This window comes from Crotalus tigris, unplaced genomic scaffold (genome assembly GCF_016545835.1).
Source record: "Crotalus tigris isolate CLP2741 ecotype Arizona unplaced genomic scaffold, ASM1654583v1 scf7180000017890.1996003, whole genome shotgun sequence".
Lineage (NCBI taxonomy): Eukaryota > Metazoa > Chordata > Lepidosauria > Squamata > Viperidae > Crotalus > Crotalus tigris.
In genome coordinates this window covers 1,472,329-1,492,971 of record NW_024096707.1, presented here as the reverse complement: position 1 = coordinate 1,492,971, position 20,643 = coordinate 1,472,329, and the positions used below count along the sequence as shown (strand labels likewise).

The 20,643-nt window shown below is 35.3% G+C and overlaps 1 protein-coding gene across 7 annotated transcripts in view; it reads left to right on the top strand.

The window, feature by feature from the left end:
- Window positions 1-19,334, top strand: part of ZEB1 (zinc finger E-box binding homeobox 1) — a 107,110-nt gene extending 87,776 nt beyond the window's left edge. For 6 of the 7 annotated variants that reach the window (XM_039344101.1, XM_039344100.1, XM_039344104.1 and 3 more), the window contains 5 exons: window positions 699-901; window positions 9,596-9,701; window positions 10,681-12,482; window positions 15,379-15,559; window positions 16,874-19,334. In XM_039344101.1, coding sequence (XP_039200035.1) covers window positions 699-901; window positions 9,596-9,701; window positions 10,681-12,482; window positions 15,379-15,559; window positions 16,874-17,415 — 2,834 coding nt within the window. In that variant the 3' untranslated portion in view covers window positions 17,416-19,334. The remainder of the gene's footprint in view (window positions 1-698; window positions 902-9,595; window positions 9,702-10,680; window positions 12,483-15,378; window positions 15,560-16,873) is intronic. The other variant, XM_039344105.1, reaches the window with a different exon arrangement.
- Window positions 19,335-20,643: the final 1,309 nt, after the last annotated feature.

The window sequence follows — 20,643 nt, the reverse complement described above, 5'->3', positions numbered from 1 at the left end:
GTGGGTTTGTCACCAGGATCTATCAGGCAGGAGTTTTGCCCCAAGTATATCTTGGCAAGTAACATGTTAAGTAAATGTTGACCATTGGTGATAATAGCAATAGCACTTAAACTTATATAACCATTCATAGTGCTTTACAGTGTAAGTGGTTTACAGATTCATCATATTGCCCCCAACAATCTAGGTCCTCATTTTACCAACCTTGGAAGGATGGAAGACTGAATTAGACTTGAGCTGGTGAGAATCAAGCTGCTGGCAGTTGGCAGAAATAGCCTGCGATACTGCATTCTAAATTCTGCACAACCACAGCTCTTCAATAAGGTGTTCTTGTGGTTTTTTTCACAACAGCTTGGAAGTTTGATAGTAGTTCAAATCAATCTGTTCAGCTGTTAGAGAAGAAATACAAAGTAGAGAATGGTATAAGAAGTTGATCAGGAACAGGTAGTTATTCAGCTGTCATCTACAGACATCAACTATCGCTAATCTTGCTATTTGATTTGCAAAAGATTATTTTATGCTTTTAAACTGAGTTAAATGACAGGAGACTTGAATATAGTCATGCAGCATGGATAGATATGTTTTACCACCATTTGGTCCTTTATAAACTGACTAGAGGTGAACTGATGAAAATAAAAAGCCAATTTTGAAAGTGACTTTAATAATGACCAACAAAATCATACTTTGTTATTCTCATTTAGGCACACCAGATGCATTTTCGCAGCTACTCACATGCCCTTACTGTGATAGAGGGTATAAACGCTTTACCTCTCTGAAAGAACACATAAAATATCGCCATGAAAAAAATGAAGATAACTTTAGTTGCTCCTTATGCAGTTACACATTTGCATATAGAACACAACTTGAACGCCATATGACATCACATAAATCAGGAAGAGATCAAGTGAGTAATGAATTCTGTGGTCATTCTGTTTAATACTATTAATTGCTTTAGATGGATTTCATTTTGTTTGAATTTGAATCTGACTTTGTGCACAAATGTTTTTCTTGCAGTATTTTATGTTTTATGCACAGATTTTTCAGTCAGCTTTATACTAACTTTTTTGACTGCCAAACTTTATAAAAATTCGCGGTTTCTGTAAATCTGTATTATGTGATTGATCATTTTTATCCAAGAATTTGCTTTATGCAAAACAAAAATCACAGTTGTGTGATTTATCTCAGCCTAATCATTTGCATTAAAGATCTGGAAACATTCCAGGACTTCTTGCAACCAAAACTGTTTGAACAGTTTCCGCCAAAACCCCTTTCTGCACCCATATTGTTTTTTTATCTATCCTCTGCTTACTTCTGTACCTGCAATAGTTATCACTGCTACTATGGGGCTAAGATAATCATCGACATCTAGTCCAATCTTATCCAAAAGGAAAAGGACCTGCTCAGTAGAAACAAATAATGGACATATCATGTTGTACTGAGACTAGTGAAGGATCCTCAGCCCTAGAATAATTGTTAACTTGAGAACATCCTTAATATGTGCAACATTACAAAGAATGCTAAATTTTGTAGTGCTGTAGTGCCTTCTACCTCTTTGTCTGCTATGATAATATAAATCCAGCTGTAGAAAATACGGAGAAATGCTTTCACTGTTCATACAATAGGACATGAAACAAGGAAGAAAAGATTTTTGAATAAGGCAATGTTTCAGAGTAAGACTCTAAAAATGTATCAGCACATTTTTCAATGTATTTAGATTATAAAATTTGACATTAAACACAAAACTTCCTTTTTTCAGTGTCCTCCTTTATTTGAATTCACTTCATGCAGATTTTCAGGGAATATATCTCTAGCATAAAACAAGGAAAATATGTATTTTGGCATTTCCCATAACTTTAAATTTTACATTTTATATTTACTTATTGATGAAATGTTTTGGAACAATTGTTTCATGTTCCATTTTAAGTATTGATGAATTTTATTTTTCAGTTAGAAGTTTACATTCTATAAAGCAGAAATTATATGTTCTATTTCATACACTAAAACTGCAAGATGAAGAATAAAAAACACCTTGCAGATTATAATGGCCAGTAATATTGCTTGTAATTATGAGTATAGAATTTCAGATATCCTATTACAGAAGTCCAGTGATCTGCATGTATTTCATAATTGTTCCAAACTATTAACTTTTAGAAGGGAAATGTCCACTAACGAGGCTTTGCCCTGAAAGACAGAATATGACTATTTTAATAAACAATTAAAATATTGAATAGATATCAGTGTGCACAAATTTATATAATCTGAATAACATTGTATATTGTTTATATAATGATACGTTAACAGCATCTCTAAAATGCAATACATGTGTACATGCCATGGCTTTCTCCCTACTGGTCGGGGATAGATATGGAAAGGGCAAGAAAAGAGCAAAGTGGCTGATGATTTAATGACTTGTCTCTACTTCTTTGATACTTTCAATTGGTTGTATAGGTTAATTCAGAGTTCAAATGGAATTATGGTCTGACTGAGATATTAGTATGCAGGTCTTTATAAAGGTAACTATGGTAGTGAATGTTGATTTGGAATCCTTGAGTTGTTCTTGGCCTTAGAGATCATATGATAAAAATTTATGCTATAAGTATGTTATTATAACCAATCTCAATAAATATAGTTTCAACATTTCTGTGGAATTGATTTCCTGATCTGGTCCATCTGGAGTCACTGAAACTTACTGAGGGTACAGATCTGCAATAAAGCTAGTACATGACAGATCTGGTCCAAGGCAATAGTCCAGGCAGATCTCCTGAACTACACTATACCATATGCAATCATCAAAACTCTCTTTAGAAATCTTTTGGACCACAAGGTGCCTCTTTAAGTTTCGCAGAGCCTCTAGTCAATTACCACTATCTGTCTGGCAAAATGGTTTGGCTCTGAACACTACTCACTCTTCCCACTATCCAATTATGCTCCAAGATGAAGTCACTTCCAGTAACCACATTTGTATGCATATACCTCTAACCTTGTTTCCTTCTTCTTTACTGTATCCCTCACCACACTTTTACACTTACACTGCCCCATTTAATCCAATGAATCCTGTACCCTACTTTTCCTATATACTTCTTCTTACAGTCTTCAAAACTTTCTTCCATGTTTCTCCATCTATCTGTCTTTCCTGTTCCAACCTCACACTCTTCATTTTTTCCTAAATTTCCAGCTTCAGTGTTCTTATTCACTCTACCACAGCCTTTCCTTGAATATCTGGACCCTGCCTTGCCATCCTCAAAATCACAACAATCGCTGATCCAGCACACTTTCTTTATTTCTTTCCCAATTTACCACTAGCTTCCAAAGCCACTGGCCTCTGGATTCAGTGTCCAGATTTGTATACAAATCCTAGCCAGGACTGGAAGAACTAAATGCCAAGCTTCACATGTAGACTTATTCAAAATATGATCCATAGTTTGAAATCTTCACATGGATTGACAAGTTTCATTCAAGAGGATAACTAATCGGTTAACACATCATACTAATTTCAACTTCTACAAAATACTAACTAAATTAACTTTATCTGAAAATAAGAGTAACTACCGTAACAAAACTTAGTTATCCATACTATTCCCCTTTATGAACACTTTGTTTCTGAATACTGACATGAATTGAACAGTTTTTATTTATGTAGTACTCCATTACTTTCTTCTGCTTCGCAAATAGATTTTTTGAATATATCCTGCAATTGGAAAGTAATTATTGCCGTATACTGGAAAATAAAACTGCATCCAATGTATAGACAGAATTTCATGCAGTCCTTCATTCTATACACTATCAGACCATAAAAATGCCTATCTGAGCCCTGGGGATCTTTGAATTTGGAGAAATGCTAAGTTTATTGATTCAGATAATAATGAACCATTGAGCTAAAAAGCCATTTGATACATGGTTGTTGTTATTTTTTTCAAACACTAAGAATCAAGATGGTTTATGGAATAATTCTTAGAATAGAATGAATTTAGTTAAATGCAATTCAATATATGTTTAAAGAAATGTATTAAACCAGAAGATAATTACATTTTCACATTATAATAAAAGGTATGTTTAATGTTTATATTTATATGAGTCAGTATGCATATGGGGGACATAATAAATCCAATCTAAAATTGAATATTAATGATATAATTATTTTCAGCCTTACCTGTTAAAATATACTGAGAAATCAGTTTAGATATTCTATGGAAGATAAATTAGGAAGGCTTTTGCTCAATAGCTATAATCACTCAACTGTTGCTAATTTTTGAAGATATGTTTATTAAACTGTACACCCCAATACACTTTCTAATACGTCATGTTGATCTGTGTCCCAGAATATCTAAAATAGGATAAAAGTTATGTAGAATTTAAGTCAGACAATCCAGAAATGACAAACCATGGAAGATTTAGTAATATTACCAATATACATATCTAGGGAATTGAGAGAGCAAACTAGTAAAACTAATTTGCACTATAGAATCTTTTATGGTCTGCAATCTAGGCTGGTAGAGTTGTTCTCACATACATTGTGTTTTGGGGAAATCCTGATTTAATGGAGCAGCTTCTGAATGGATAAGGACTAAGATCATCCTCTTAAGAAAGTAGTTCGTTTCTTCTTCCTTTTTTAAAAAAAATAAATTGTTCAATGTTACTGGGATGTACCATAGATTTAAATATTTAATGAGGTAGTAGTCCTGATTTTGTTCCTGGTTAAGGGATTGCCATTTAATCTCCTGGTAAATCAATGAGAGAGAGGACAGCCTCTCTAGTAAGCTTGCCCTACAAGCTGTGGGGAGAAAGGAGACAGCATGTTTTAGGAGGAGGAGGGTTTGGCAACTCCTGGGAGAACTAGCAAGACATCATGCCACTACAGTAGATTCCCTCTGCAGGTTTGTTTCTGATCTCTACTGCCTGCAAGTCTTTTTTGGCATTCATGACATAAGGGAGAGTTTAGCCTCATCTGTGTAATCTACTTTATGTAATAGTTTTTTTAAAAAAAATCATGTGATTCTCCCATTTCCTGCAGAAAACAGGGAGGCCACAAAAACTTACATTCTGTATATTCCAAAAAAAGTGCTTTTTAAAAATTACAGTAATTCTAATAACTATAAAATTATAGTAAAGTCATTTTAATGCTGTTTAGGAATACTGATTATTAAATTTTGAATTGTACTAACTTTTGAAATAAGATTTATATGCATTTATTTGGAGAATAATTTGTGACTGAGTATATTTGTTACTGGACTATCTTCTCTAGAACAGTCCTATGATGTGGATGGATAAAGGAATTCAAAGCCAACATTAAGAATAAGAAGCATATAAATGGAAAAAAATCAATTCAAATACTCATGGGACAGATGATTGACACTACTGTGGTATACAATACATATTCCATGCATGTGCTAATGCCCAAAGAACACCCAAACTACATATGCATTAGATGTAAACTATGCAGACTGCTACAGAAAAAGATAAGGAACCTAGAGGCAATTCTAGCCAAACCCCAACGTACAAAAGAAAGCTCTACTCAAACAGAACCAATTAATGAACAAATAACTCCCAGAGGATTTGACCTTACTGATAAACTCTTGGATGAAAACAAATGGAGGTATGTCACACGAAGAAGGAAATACAATACTCAAAGAAGTAGCATACAACTAACAAATCCCTTCTGCCCAATCCAACCCAACCAGAAGCAGCCCCACTAAAACTGAGCAATCAATTTCTCTCCCTAGATGGAAACACACAGACTCACAATCTTCCCCTTACAAAAAAAATGCAGACTCCTAGCAAGGAAACAACTTCAAATATCCCTAAAAAAGTCACCTCAAACATCTCTAAAAAATTCACCTCAACAAACATACCAAAGATAAATAGAAAAGCACACCAGACTGCAGCCCCCCCCCCAAAAGAAGGCAAGTGTTGGTAATAGGAGATTCTATCCTCAAAGGAACGGAATCATCCATCTGCAGACCGGACATGCAATCCAGGGAGGTATGTTGTTTCTCTGCAACAAAAATCAAAGATGTGACTGAGAACCTAACCAAAATAATTAGGCCTACAGATTATTACCTCTTCCTCCTCCTCCACATTGGGATGAATGATGCAACAAAGAACCTGAGTACAATAGTGAATGACTATAAACAACTAGGCAATAAAGTTAAGAAGCTAGGAGCACAAGTAGGTTCTCATCAGTACTCCCAACGAAAGGTCAACACTCATTGAGGGGGAAAAGAATTCTAGAAATAAACCACTGGCTAAAGGATTGGTGTTGCCAAGAATACTTTGGTTTCCTGGATCGCGGACTGCATTTCCTTCGTGAAGGATTCTTGGCAAGGGATGGACTGCACCTCATGAAAACAGGAGAAAATGTACTTGGAAAAAGACTGGTCCAACTCATCAGGAGGGCTTTAAACTAAAAGTGAGGGGGAAGAGTGACCAATCTTCAGAATCTCTAGAACCCAAAACCAATCATAAATCCCAAAAAAACAAATCAAACAATGATGTGGGCAGAGATAAAGAAAAAAAGAAAAACTCAAACAACATTCAGGAGGTGCAGGAAACATACCCACGCACAGGCACAAAAGCTTAAATGCTTACAAACAAATGCTCAAAGCTTGGGGAACAAACAGGGCGAATTAGAAGCAATAGTACATGAGGGAAGGTATGACGTAGTTGGTATTACAGAAACCTGAGATGAAACCCATGAATGGAATGAACTGATGGATGGATACAAATTGTTCAAAAAAAACAGGTCTACAAAAAGAGGAGGGGGAGTTGCATTATACGTAAAAAACAAAACCACTACATATCTACAGAAATGCACATGATCAAAAATAATATCTCTCCAGAATGCATATGGGCCAACCAGTTAACAAATATATGTAAGAAGCATACCACAAGAGTAATGGGAGACTTCAACCAAATCTCTGCTGCTTTAATATTTATAGATGCTGAGAAAGCTTTTGATCAATTAGATTGGAAATTTTTATTGAAACTCTGCAGCAAGCGGGAGATCAAACAGATTCCTAACCAAGCTAGCCAACAACTTTGTCATCCAAAAGGTGGAGGAGGGAACTAGACGTAAATCCATACTGGATTTAATTCTAACTAATAGAGAAGAAGTGCTAGAGGGAATTGAAGTTATAAGAACCTTGGGTGAAAGTGACCATGTCATACTGGAATTTAATATAACACAAACACTAGCAACAGAAAACAATCCAACCAGTGTCTTGAACTTCAAAAGAGCTGATGTTAACAAACCCAGAGGGAACCTAGGAAAGATCCCATGGATGCAAATCTTAAAGCGGAAAACAACCCACGAAGCGTGGGAAACTCTTAAAAATGCAATCATAAAAGCCCAGACCAGCACAATACCACTAAAAAAGAAAAACAAGAAATTCAAGAAGAAACCAGCATGACTGCATAAAGATCTTTCTGACAAACTGAAAGACAAAAAGGACAAATAGAAAAAATGGAAAGAGGGGCACATAACTAAGACCAATTACCAGCAGAGAGCCAGAACATGTAAAGATGAAGTCAGGAAAGCAAAGGCTGAGAACGAACAAAGACTTGCAACAGAAATCATGGACAATAAAAAAAAGTTTTTTCCAGCATATTAACAACAAGAAAAAAGTCAAGGAAACTGTAGGTCCACTAAAGAGAGAAGATGGCAAGGAAATAACAGGGAACAGGGAGAAAGCAGATCTGCTTAACTCATACTTTACATCAGTCTTCACACAAAAAGAAACCATAGCCCAATATATCAAAAAAAAAAACCATTGCAAAAGACAAATTAGAAACAAAAATTAAAATAAGCAAGAAAATGGTAAGAGAACACCTATCCAACCTTGACGGATATAAATCACTGGTGCCTGACAGATTACATTCCAGAGTTCTGAAGGAGCTGGCAAATGTTATCTCAGAACCATTGCACCATATATTCCAAAAATCCTGGAGCATAGGGGAAGTATCTCAGGATTGGAAAAAGGCTAATATGGTTCCCATCTTCAAGAAAGGGGGAAAAAACAGACCCAGGAAATTACAGACCAATCAGTTTAACTTCAATACCTGGGAAGATCCTAGAAAAGATAATCAAAAAATAGATCTGTGAACAACTAGAAGCAAACAAAGTTATAACTAGTAGCCAGCATGGGTTTGTTAAAAACAAGTCACGCCAAATCAATCTTATTTCATTCTTTGACAAAGTAACTAAACTAATAGACCAGCAAAATACTGTGGATGTAGTATACTTAGACTTCAGTAAGGCATTTGATAAAGTAGATCACAACCTACTCCTTGGTAAGCTAGAAAAAAGTGGAATAGACAACATCACCAGATGGATCTATTGCTGGCTGACAAACCGAACTCAACGAATAGTCCTCAACGGCACCACATCCACATGGAGAGAAGTAAACAGTGGGGTACCACAAGGTTCCATCCTAAGCCCAGTACTTTTCAATATCTTCATCAATGACTTAGATGAGGAAATTGAAGGGGAACTCTTCAAATTTGCAGATGACATCAAACTTGCAGGAGTAGCCAACACCCCAGAAGACCAATTCAGGAGCTAAAAAGATCTTGACAAATTTGAACAATGGGCCCTATCCAACAAAATGAGTTTCATTGTGGAAAAAAGCAAAGTTTTACATTTAGGCAGAAAAAATCAAAGGTACAAGTACAGATTAGGCCAGATCTGATTTAAAAAAAATAATTGTGAGAGGGACCTTGGAGTCCTAGTGGACGATCACTTAACCATGAGCCAGCAGTGTGCAGCAGCAGCCAAAAAAGCTAATACAAACCTGGGTTGTATAAACAGAGGCATAGAATCAAGATCATGTGAGGTATTAGTACCGCTTTATAAAACCCTAGTAAGACTACACCTGGAATACTGCAGGCAATTTTGGTCACCATATCACATAAAAGATGTTGAGAGTTTGGAAAAAATTCAGAGAAGAGCAACTAAGATGATCAAAGGCCTGGAGACTAAAACATATGAAGAACAGCTGCAGGACTTGGGTTTGGCTAGTCTAAAGAAAAGGAGAGATAGGAGAGACATGATAGCAGTATTACAGTATTTGAGGGGCTAACACAAAGAAGAAGGGGGTCACGTTATTCTCCAAAGCACCAGAGAGCAGGACAAGAAACAATGGTTGGAAACTGATCAAAGATAGAAGCAACCTGGAATTAAGGAGAACCTTCCTGACTGTGAGGACAATTAATCAGTGGAATAGCTTGCCCCCAGAAATCATGGGCGCTCCATCACTGGAGATTTTTAAAAAGAGGCTATTCTATTCTATTCTATTCTATTCTATTCTAAATAATTAAAAATAATGTTTCTATAATATTTATAATGTTTCTTCATTCAGATTCTTTATAGATAACAAAACCATCTCTGTCTGAAATTCAGATATAGGATAAAGTGATTTTTGTGACTTGTTTATCTAATGTGGGTCACCTGGTTTCCTTCTTGTTCTTTATTCACAAGCAATATCTTCAATCATCTAATGATTTTTAAAATTCACAGTATTTTATAAATAAGAGGTTTCTCACACATATGAACTTCATTATTCCTGTTTGGTCTTCTGATTAATTTTCATATTTTGTCTTACAGAGACATGTGACACAATCTAGTGGTAATCGAAAATTCAAGTGCACTGAATGTGGAAAAGCTTTCAAATATAAACATCACTTAAAGGAACACTTAAGAATCCACAGTGGTAAATATCCTGGTATTGTTTGTCAGTGTACATATTTTTTAACCTTTGTGTCATAGCTTAAATTTTGTCTATTTTGAATATGATTTTTCAGTGTATAGTTAAAATAGAATAAAATTATATAAATAAAATTAAATATACAGTTAAGTGTTCAGATTTACTGAACAATATTGAAGTAGTTTAATCTTATCACTTTATGGGTTAGCTTGTTGTTGCTTTTACATTTAATAATTGAATTGAATCAAAATGTATGTCTATGCATGGGCTATCTTACATTTGCACTCTAATTTGCTTCTAGAAAAGTTATATTAATTCACAGAAATGTCATACACACCAGTTGTTTACCTTCTTGTCCAAATGATTAGCATTACTACATGTATATGTATTTACATAATGTAAAATGCTTTGACATAATTTTCCTTCCAGTGAGTTCTTTGCCTCCAGCACAGAATGAAAACTATGCCTACTTTGTATCATTCGTCTTAGATATCACCATGTAGAATGTTTTGACACATGTATGCCATATTATATTAGTGGTTCAGTTGAACTATTGATATTCAAAAGGCCAGTGAATAAACTGGTGTTTTTGAAGGCATTTTATGCAATGTACATGTTGCATAAGCACAAGAAACAGAGATCCTTTGCAGAAAAATTGCGAATAATTTCATTATCAGTAGAAAGAAGGCAAACTGTGAATGGGTAAATACCATTCCTTTTAGAGGGTAAGAGTTGGGTTGTGTCCATTATAAAGTTTGAATAACATATCAATCAACCTATATTAATTCTATTATTAATTCTGGAAATCTGAAGGTGTTGTTATATAGGTATCAGGGAGGGTAGGGGCTTCCTTCCTTGTCTGAAATGCATTTTTTTATTCATAGAACTATTTCAGTATTGATTTTGTAAATCCATCTCATAATTTTTAAGTATAAGTAACATTTCTACATTATAATGTTTCTTTTTTATATATGTATGTATCCAGGAGAGAAGCCATATGAGTGCCCAAACTGCAAGAAACGTTTTTCCCATTCTGGTTCCTACAGCTCCCATATAAGCAGTAAGAAATGTATTGGGATGGTGCCTGTGAATGGCCGAGCACGATCAGGGATCAAGACATCTCAGTGCTCTTCTCCTTCTCTTTCTGCATCTCCGGGTAGCCCAGCAAGACCACAAGCACGACAAAAGATAGAAAATAAGCCGTTACAAGAACAGCTCCCTGTAAACCAAATTAAAACTGAACCTGTGGATTATGAATTCAAACCTATAGTAGTTGCATCAGGAATCAACTGTTCAGCCCCTTTGCAAAATGGGGTATTTAGTGGTGGTAGCCCATTACAGGCAACCAGTTCTACTCAGGGCGTGGTGCAAGCTGTTGTTTTGCCAACTGTTGGTCTGGTATCTCCAATAAGCATCAACTTAAGTGACATTCAAAATGTACTTAAAGTTGCAGTTGATGGTAATATGATAAGGCAGGTATTGGAGAATAGTCACACCAACCTTACATCCAAAGAACAAGAAACAATCAACACTGCACCCCTACAACAAGCTGGACATTCCCTTATTTCAGCTATTAGTCTTCCTTTGGTTGATCAAGATGGGACAACCAAAATTATCATTAATTACAGTTTGGAGCAACCTACCCCTCTTCAGGTTATACCACAGAATCTGAAAAAAGAAAATTCTGCCCCAAGTAACAGCTGCAAAACTGAGAAACTACCAGAAGATCTCAGAGTGAAGTCTGAAAAAGAAAAAAGTTTTGAAAGAGAAACCAATGATAGCACTTGCCTTTTTCATGATGACTGTCCAGAAGAAGCTAAAGCACTTCAAGAATCAAAGCACCATGACATCAAAAATTCCACTCAGCCACCTCAGCTCAGTGGTGCAGAAGTTGAGAAATCTGAATCCTCTGCTTTATCAGAAGCAGGGGAGGTTAACCCATCTCCTGGTCAACCTCCTTTAAAAAACCTTTTATCCCTCCTTAAAGCCTATTATGCATTAAATGCACAACCAAGCTCAGCTGAGCTCTCCAAAATTGCTGATTCAGTCAATTTGCCATTGGATGTTGTTAAAAAGTGGTTTGAAAAAATGCAAGCTGGCCAGATTTCTCTACCGTCATCTGGACAGTCTTCCCCTGAACCTGATAAATTAAAAACCTCTGTTAATAATGAGGATGGCATTGGATCTACAGCTGAAACTGAACCCCAGGACAGCCAATCTAATGCTGTAAGTCCTCTTAAAACCAATAAACCACAGAATATAACAGCAGGATCAGCTCACGCTGGCTCACAGCATAACACACCATCCCCGTCACCCCTTAATCTCTCTTCATCTAGAAATGCACAGGATTTCTTGTACCTTAACGAGAGTGTCCAGGAAGAGCCACAAATAGAACCTCTTGACCTTTCATTACCAAAGCAACATGGAGAATCATTGGAACGATCTACTAGTGTTTACCAGAACAGTGCATATTCTGTTCAGGAAGAACCTTTGAACTTAACTTGTGCAAAAAAAGAACCAGAAAAGGATAGCAGTATTACAGACTCAGAACCAGTTGTAAATGTAATCCCACCAAGTGCCAATCCCATTAATATTACTATTCCTACAGTTACTGCCCAGCTACCTACAATTGTTGCCATTGCTGACCAGAACAGTGTTCCATGTTTAAGAGCTCTTGCTGCCAATAAGCAAACCATTCTTATCCCACAGGTAGCTTATACTTATTCAACCACAATTAATCCTACAGTTCAAGAAACACCAAAACAGATGCAGGCCAATGGAAATCAGGTACCAAAATTTATATCCATTTACATCTGAACATTTCAATTTATTAGCAATGTTATCAAAAAAAAATACTAGACATGATATGGAAAACGTAATCTTAGTTTTGCTATTATATGCTACTTTGAGTAATCACATGTGGCTGATAAAGTTTAAAACATTTTTTACTTCCTGCATAAATACGTCATACTGAACACTCTATAAATAAGGATCTTTCATATCACTTTCTGCATGTTCTTTAATTATATCACATAACCTACAACCAAGAGTGGACAGCTCAAATCAAAACTTGTGTGATGTTGACGTTGTTTCAGTCTTCTCTATGAACCTGTCTAAGCCAGTGGTTCTCAACCTGTAGGTCGGGACCCCATTTGGGGTCGAACGACCATTTCACGGGGGTCGCCAAACAATGCAGTCCGCCATTTTTTCCCCTTTTCCTTAGCTGTGCTACTCCCTTTTATTCTATTGGCTTTTGAAAGCCAATAGAATAAACTCTCTTGAATAGAGTCTAATTCTATTGGCTTTCAAAAGCCAGTAGGAATTATCCAGGCTGTCTCTGCCTTGCTGAGCCCGCCAAAAATCCCATTCTGCAAACGGTGCTGCACCAGTTGAGTAGTCCTCGACTTACGACCGGTTGAGTAGTCCTCAACTTACGACCGGTTGGGGGTCGCGGCATTAAAAAGGTTGAGAACCACTGGTATAAACTGATGTTTAATAGTATAACACACATGCATTTTACATTGTAATATATTTCTGAAAAGATATAAATATAATTTTGAAGATGCACACTATTATTTTTGAATCTATGAAAGTAAGTACTATGTCAAATATTTTTGAAGGTGGATATTTATTAAAAGTATTGCCTATTTGGGCTATTGGAACAAATGATTGAAAAATGTTTCCATTTGAATAGTTGCAACATATTGCCACCTTTTTGGTACTACAGTAATCCTTTAGTTGCTGTTTTTGTCTGCCTAGAGTTCTGTTCTTTATCTCCCCCTTTGTTGTTCTCTGTTTCATATATTTCCCTTTAATAATTTTCAGCATGCCTCGTGATTGAACGTTAAAAAATATTCATGAAGTTTTCACAGTATGCATAGCATTCTGATTTTATCCATAATATTGTCTTCTTGTCTTACCAATCAGATAAAAAATGTCAGTAAGGCTGAATTATAGGGACCAGCAAATGTAATTGTGTTAAATGTGATGTGGCAAGATGATTGGTAAGATGTGTCATAAACATCCCAATATGGAGTAAGTTGATGAAGTCTCAATTAATATGCCTCCTCTCCTCCTTTTAGACTGATTTACAGGTACAGTTAAGCTGCCACTTACATGTAATCTCTATAGCATGGTAAGAAGTCTGTGGCCTTTCAAATGCTGAAACTAAATTGATTTGCTACCTCAGGATGGTGAAAATGGGGTCCGCCTGTTTCTCCAATCTGTTCTGCTGAGTAAAATCAAAACAGACATAGTCTATACCAGGGGTCTCCAACCCCCGGTCCCTGGACCAGTACTGGGCCGCAGCATGCCAGCAACCAGTCCGCACAAACAAACAAAGCCTCATCTACAGACAACACACAAAACCACGCACTCTCCGGTCCATGAAAAAAACCTCCATGAAACTGGTCCCTGGTGCCTAAAAGGTTGGGGATCTCTGGTCTATATATAAGCCATCCAGAGCACTCTTGTCTTGCTAAAAGGCAAAATGTCTGCTCCCATATAATCGTTTGATGTGGAGTGATATTGTTTGTAATCTTACAAACCCATGGCTTTTTCTTTATACATGGAGCTATTGTCACTTGTTCTTCATGTATATATGTGAAAGCTATTCTTAATGACTATTATTTCATTTTCCTCATTGGGGAATTTTTAATGTCATAGCAAAATTACTGAGATTTTCCACTTATCCAGACATAGTGCTACTATAATTATGTAATTGATGCAAATGTAAATGTAAATTTAATTACTAAGGAAAATTCACTTGCTCTGGTCACATTACTTAAAAAACTGTTACAAAGTTTTTTTAAGCTTGTTGGTATTGTTGGAACAGAGCAGGCAATCGAAATTAATTTTGGAAAAATGATTGCTAAGTAGCATGGTAGCTAAGCAAACCTTGTGATAGGAGATATTTGCAAAGATATTTTGATTAGATAAAATTCTCTAAACCAGCGGCCCCCAACCTTTTGGGCACAAGGGACTGACTGGTTCCATGGAGAAAGCTTTTCCGTGGATTGAAGGGGGCGTAGTTTTGTATGCTGCCTGCATCCTGCGGATGGACCTTTGCTTGTTTGTGCAGCTCAGTTGCTGGCATACCACAGACCAGTGCTGGTGCACTGACTGGGGACTGGGGACTCCTGCTCTAAACCATCTCATTTAGATGAAGTTCTGTTGTACAGCAGCACTAGCATTGGTACGTATTGTCAGACACAAATTTGAATATAATTGCACACATTGGTGGGAAAAAAATATTACCATTTATCACCATAGTATTTATGAATAGTCGTTTAAAAGGGAATTACTAAATGAGGACTACCTGTCATAATAGTGATCGTTATGGCATAAATATTATTAATGTTTACAAGACATAAATGAAACTCCCTTTGGCATTTTTCAATCTACATATTTTTTTCTTACAAAACCTTTATTTTACACTAGCATTCCCTAGACTTAGCAACAGTCTTTCTATTGGGCTAGTGTTAATATCTCTTATTCTGAGTTGCATATATTCATGGCATTTCAGCTATAAACAGAACAGTATTTATGGATATGTCATAATTGAGATTAAATGATATATCAATGTGCAGTAAACATTGATTTTGTTTTTTATTGTGTAGCCTATTACCAACATTATATTTTAACAGATTAAGAATTCTGTCCCTTGATTTTTTTTTTTTTTTAGGATGAAAGACATGACACTAGCTCAGAAGGAATATCAAATGTAGAGGATCAAAATGATTCTGATTCTACACCACCGAAGAAGAAGATGAGAAAAACAGAAAGTGGAATGTATGCATGTGATTTGTGTGACAAAATATTCCAGAAGAGTAGCTCACTTTTAAGGCATAAATATGAACATACAGGTATGTGAATACAAAATGAAGTCACCAAATTTTTAATTCGGGACTTTGCCAGATACATATTTGTATTGATCATAGATTCAGAGGATTGCAAAGACATTTTCCTTGCTAGTCTGAAACATTTTTGAAAAATGGAACAATTTGTAACTAATTCATTAATTTAAGTTATACTTTAGAGACAGAATATTGCAAATACTTTCTCTATTAAGGAGGGTAAAACAGAGGAAGTAACTGTTGAGCTGTTTTAGATAATTGAGGTGTGATTGGGGCATCCACATTTTTGGCTCACATGTCGGACCCATTCACATCTAGAGCAAGGAAAGGATTAGAAAAAATGAGCCAAAAATTATAGAAAGAAACAACACAAAGTGAAAATGTAAGTTCTCATTCACATGGACTTCCTTTTGTAAAAGATGGATCATGGCACAACTCTAATTCATGTTTGAATCCTGCACAGGAATAAAAGGTGTGGTATAACTTCCAGTTTCGTATTAGCTATTAGTATAGTTTTTATCATTAGTTTCCAATAGTTAGTTTATGTATTTATTTCATTAATTATTTTTTATGCCGCCCATCACCCCTGTAAGGCAAATTTGTGCAGCTTATAGATTAATAAAAATACAAATAGGAAAATAATTAAAATATTAAAACCATGCACATTAAAATTTTACAACTATATGAAAATCAGATTGAGATGGGCAGCATGGGGATGAAGTTTATGCTAATATTAATTATAAGAGGTTATTTGTCAGCTATTCATATTTTTAAAAGACATGGAATCCTTAACTTACTAAGTCTGTAGAATTGTCTGAAAACAGAGTCAATAACTTGCTAAGAGTTATTTGATTTTATGAACTAATATTTTCCATCATTATTATTGTCCCCATTTCATTACTAAGATAAAATGACATTAATTTTCCACTTTAAAAATCCATATTTTTTCCTTAAGAATTATATATCTGTTTATATAACTTATGCACCCTCACAGATCCTTATTTAGAACTTTTGGAAAACTTAACAGTCTGCTAATCTCAGTGTGATACCTATGATAGAATTACAAATCAACAAATCCTATTTACATTCTATAAGAACAAATCCATCAATTCTCACTCTGTCCTGATGTTTGTGATGAGAAGTCAAGAAGAGGCTTCTTGTAATGGTTGTTGAGAATGGTACCCTACTTTTGACTTCTGATGAATTAATTTGTCTTTGAGATTCCCTTTTAAAAATTCAGCAGTACAGATGCAATGAGCAAGTTCCCGTTCAAGCCAAATATGCTCCAGGGAGCTTGAAAATAATCTTATTTTTATTTTTCAGGTAAAAGACCTCATGAGTGTGGAATCTGCAAAAAGGCATTTAAACATAAGCATCATTTAATTGAACATATGCGACTGCACTCTGGAGAGAAGCCCTATCAATGTGACAAATGTGGCAAACGCTTTTCTCACTCGGGGTCTTACTCTCAGCACATGAATCATCGCTACTCCTATTGTAAAAGGGAAGCTGAGGAACGTGACAGCACAGAACTAGAAGGAGCTGCCCAGGAGCAACTGGGGGATGAGCATGCAAGGGCAGGAGCTTCTCCCTCACAGCTTGACTTTGATGAGAGAGAAAGCGTCACAAGGGAGGAGGAAGATAGTGAAAAAGAGGAAGAAGAGGAAGACAAAGAGATGGAGGAAAAAGAAAAAGAATGTGGAAAATTACAAGAGGAGGAGGAAGAAAAAGAGGAGGAGGAAGAGGAGGAAATAACTGAAGAAAGCATGAAGGATGAAGAAGCCGCAAATGAAGGAAACAGTATTAAACCAGAAGTTATATTAAAAGAGGAGCTAATGTCAGAGGTAGCAACAAATAAAGTTTAACTGATGCAGAGATTTTGTACACAGAGAAAGAATCTCAATTAGTAATGAAAGTTGTTCTATACTCTACATGCTTTTTATGGAAGCACAGTAGTCTGTGCACTGTGATTCCTGTTCACTACTGTGTAACAAAAATTAAAAAAAAAACAGAAAATATAAAAAATATATATATCCAGGTGTGCCTGAATCTCAAATCTAGTAATTTTTCACAGTTTTAAAATTTAAGAACAAGTTTGTGACCCGAAACAGATTGGAAGAAAATGACGACTCTGGAAGCAAATAGGTTAACGTGTTACAGGAAACATTTGGTATGTGTTGGACATCAATTTGTTACCATCAGTATTTTTTTTGTTTAATATTTTGATTGTACAATTGGGAGAGATTTATGTTCTTTTTTATTATTTTATTTTATCAGTGAAACAATTCTGCTAATTCCGCTTCAGTATTTTATTATATGTTTAAAATGTGAGAATTTCTGCACTACAGACTTCCCTTAAGCAGAAAGATATGACACAGTTCCAAACAGTGTTTGACTACCTTTGTAAATTCAGCTTAGAAGGTAGCAATTTATAACATTTAGATGTTGTTAGTAGAACATGTTCTCATTTAAAATGTATTATTAGCCTTAAGGGAGCAGCTGATAGAAGGACTGAAGTTTACTCATGTGGTTGAAAGTATAGTTTGAAAAGAAAGATTGTGGTGGGTTTCTGATTGCAGGGACTAACAGTGTTAATACTGGTGAGGACAGCCAAGTTGTCAAAATCAGTGTTTGTAATTGTGTCTGGAGTGTGTAGTAAAAAATATGAAGGATATGACATGAAGCTTTGAATCTCTTTTGGCCTTATGCAAGACCCTGTGTGCTGTAAGTGCCATTTCTCAGTATTTTTAAAGGCTTTGACCAGCCTTTCTCCAATGTGTGGCCTACAATAACTAGCATTTGTTGATTTGTATTAAATTTCAGTAAACTAAATCATGAGACAAAAAAAACCAGCCATCAGAGAAGTAAAAGCACTAGTACATTTCATAAAGTAATTCTTCACTCTTAGCTGTTGCTTTTTCATTACTTATTTGGAGAATTTCTCTACAATAATTATGAAGGGAAATTTCTAATCTATTATATTGGTTCACTTTATTTCAGACAAATACATGATATATTATTGGGCTCATATGTTTCCAAATGTTAGTTATTCTGGACCTCATTTATTGACAATGTTAGCTGATTTAACCTATCAGTATTATTTTCTTTCTTTTAGATTTAGATCTGTGCAACATTTTGTACTGTATGTTTTCAAACCTGGCAGTATTAATACCCTTCTTACTGACATATGTACCTTTTAGGTTTAGAAAACTTTTATATTTATGTGTCTTATTTTTATATTTCTTTATTTATTACACAGTAGTGTATAATACAGTAGTTTGTATTAATACAATAATATATTTTAGTATGAAAATTTGGAAAGTTGATAAGATTTAAAGTAGAGAGGCAATTGGTTCTCTTGCATTGAGATTTGATTTAACAGTGTTATGTTAACATTTATACTTGCCTTGGACTGTAGAAGAGAAGAATTAAAATGGGAATGTATCAATTTACAATTGCAATCAATTCATTTCATCTTTTCCCAGTTTTTATTACAAAGCTCTTAAATTTTGAAATTCACTGTATGACTAAATAGCATGATGCTCAGCAGTTTTATTAACCTTACCATAAAACACTCATTTCGTTAAGGAAACCGAGCTAGAGTAATCTTCTAGACAGTGTGGGAACAATGTTTAACATTTCTGTGCCAATTTGTTCCTGTATTCATATATGTGAGTTACAAATCTGAAGCTTCATTTTTTTAAGTTCCTTGTTATATCATGGTCATTTTCTAGTTTTTTACCAGACTCCCCATCTCACAATAAAAAAGCATCAATAAGCCTGATTTACTGTCATTATTGTGGTAATGAAGTTTATCTTTTGATATCTTTCTATGGGATATCACTGAGGTTTTATTCAAACAACAGTCACCAAATTTCTTTCCCCTTTACTGCTCCCAAAGTACTCTCTGCCTTACCTATTGGCTACTATGGGTAGGGAGAAGGTTTTTTTCTAAGAAAAAACATCAAGTTTTCTTCATAATGAGAACATTTTCACAGAAGTGAGCCAAGTGGACAATCATCCAAGCTTGTTCATACCAGAGGAAATATGTTTGCTATAAATCAAAAAGAGTCTGGTAGTGTTTTATCTAATTTACAAATTGTGCTAAAAGGCATAAGCTTTTTTGAGCTACAGCTTATGCCTCTTAAAACATTTTATTAGTTAGAAAATTTGCTACTAGTCATCCTGATTTTTGCCACCCTAGAATAACAAAGGTGTCCCTATAGAGCGTGCAGCTATGGATTGCTCATTTTGAAATAGTAAAAAGCAGTTCCACAGATGCTGCAGAGATTGGACTTATGTTGCCAGGAATTCTGCAATCTCCAAAAATGTATACTATAAGGTCCCTGATGCTTGGATATTTTCTTGCAGATGTTTCATTACCCAACTAGGTAACATTTTCAATACTAGAAGGGAGTGGGGTTTGGTCTCTGTTTATATATAAAATGCTTGCCCTATCAGTACTGGTAGGAGTCTTCTTGGTAGCTTCTTGATTAGGCTGTTATTTACAGTTTAGTTGTTTGTCTGAGTATCTTTGACATATATAAACAGAAAACAAACTTCACTCCCTTCTAGCACTGATGATATTACCTAATTGGATAATGAAACATCTGCAAGAAAACAATTGAGCTCAAAGAACACCAAGGACTCACATTCAATCCTGAGCTACAAATATTCTCTTCCATTGGAATGTATAATATCCTCTACTTTTTGCATACTTCAGAAATTTTGTTAATTTCAAATGCTAAGAGTATTAGAAATTTACTAACAATTAGTGATACATAAAAAGTAGGCTCTACTGATCCTGCCAGAAACATCACCATTTCAGAATTGTTCAGAGCTCAAAACAGTACTACTTCAAATATGAAGTATTGCTTCAAGCATAGTCAAAACATTATCAGTAAGGCTGAAGCAACTGCTTTGAACTTAGCTTGAAATGGGGTGCTATGAGTAAAAAGCCTTTCAAGGTCATAACTTTGCACACAGCTGCTAAAGTCATTGCAGTCAAGAATCTATGCATCAATAATAATGGAAGTACAGCAAAACATAGCTAAGATTTCACTGTCCTGAAATATACAATTAGCTACCTGAAC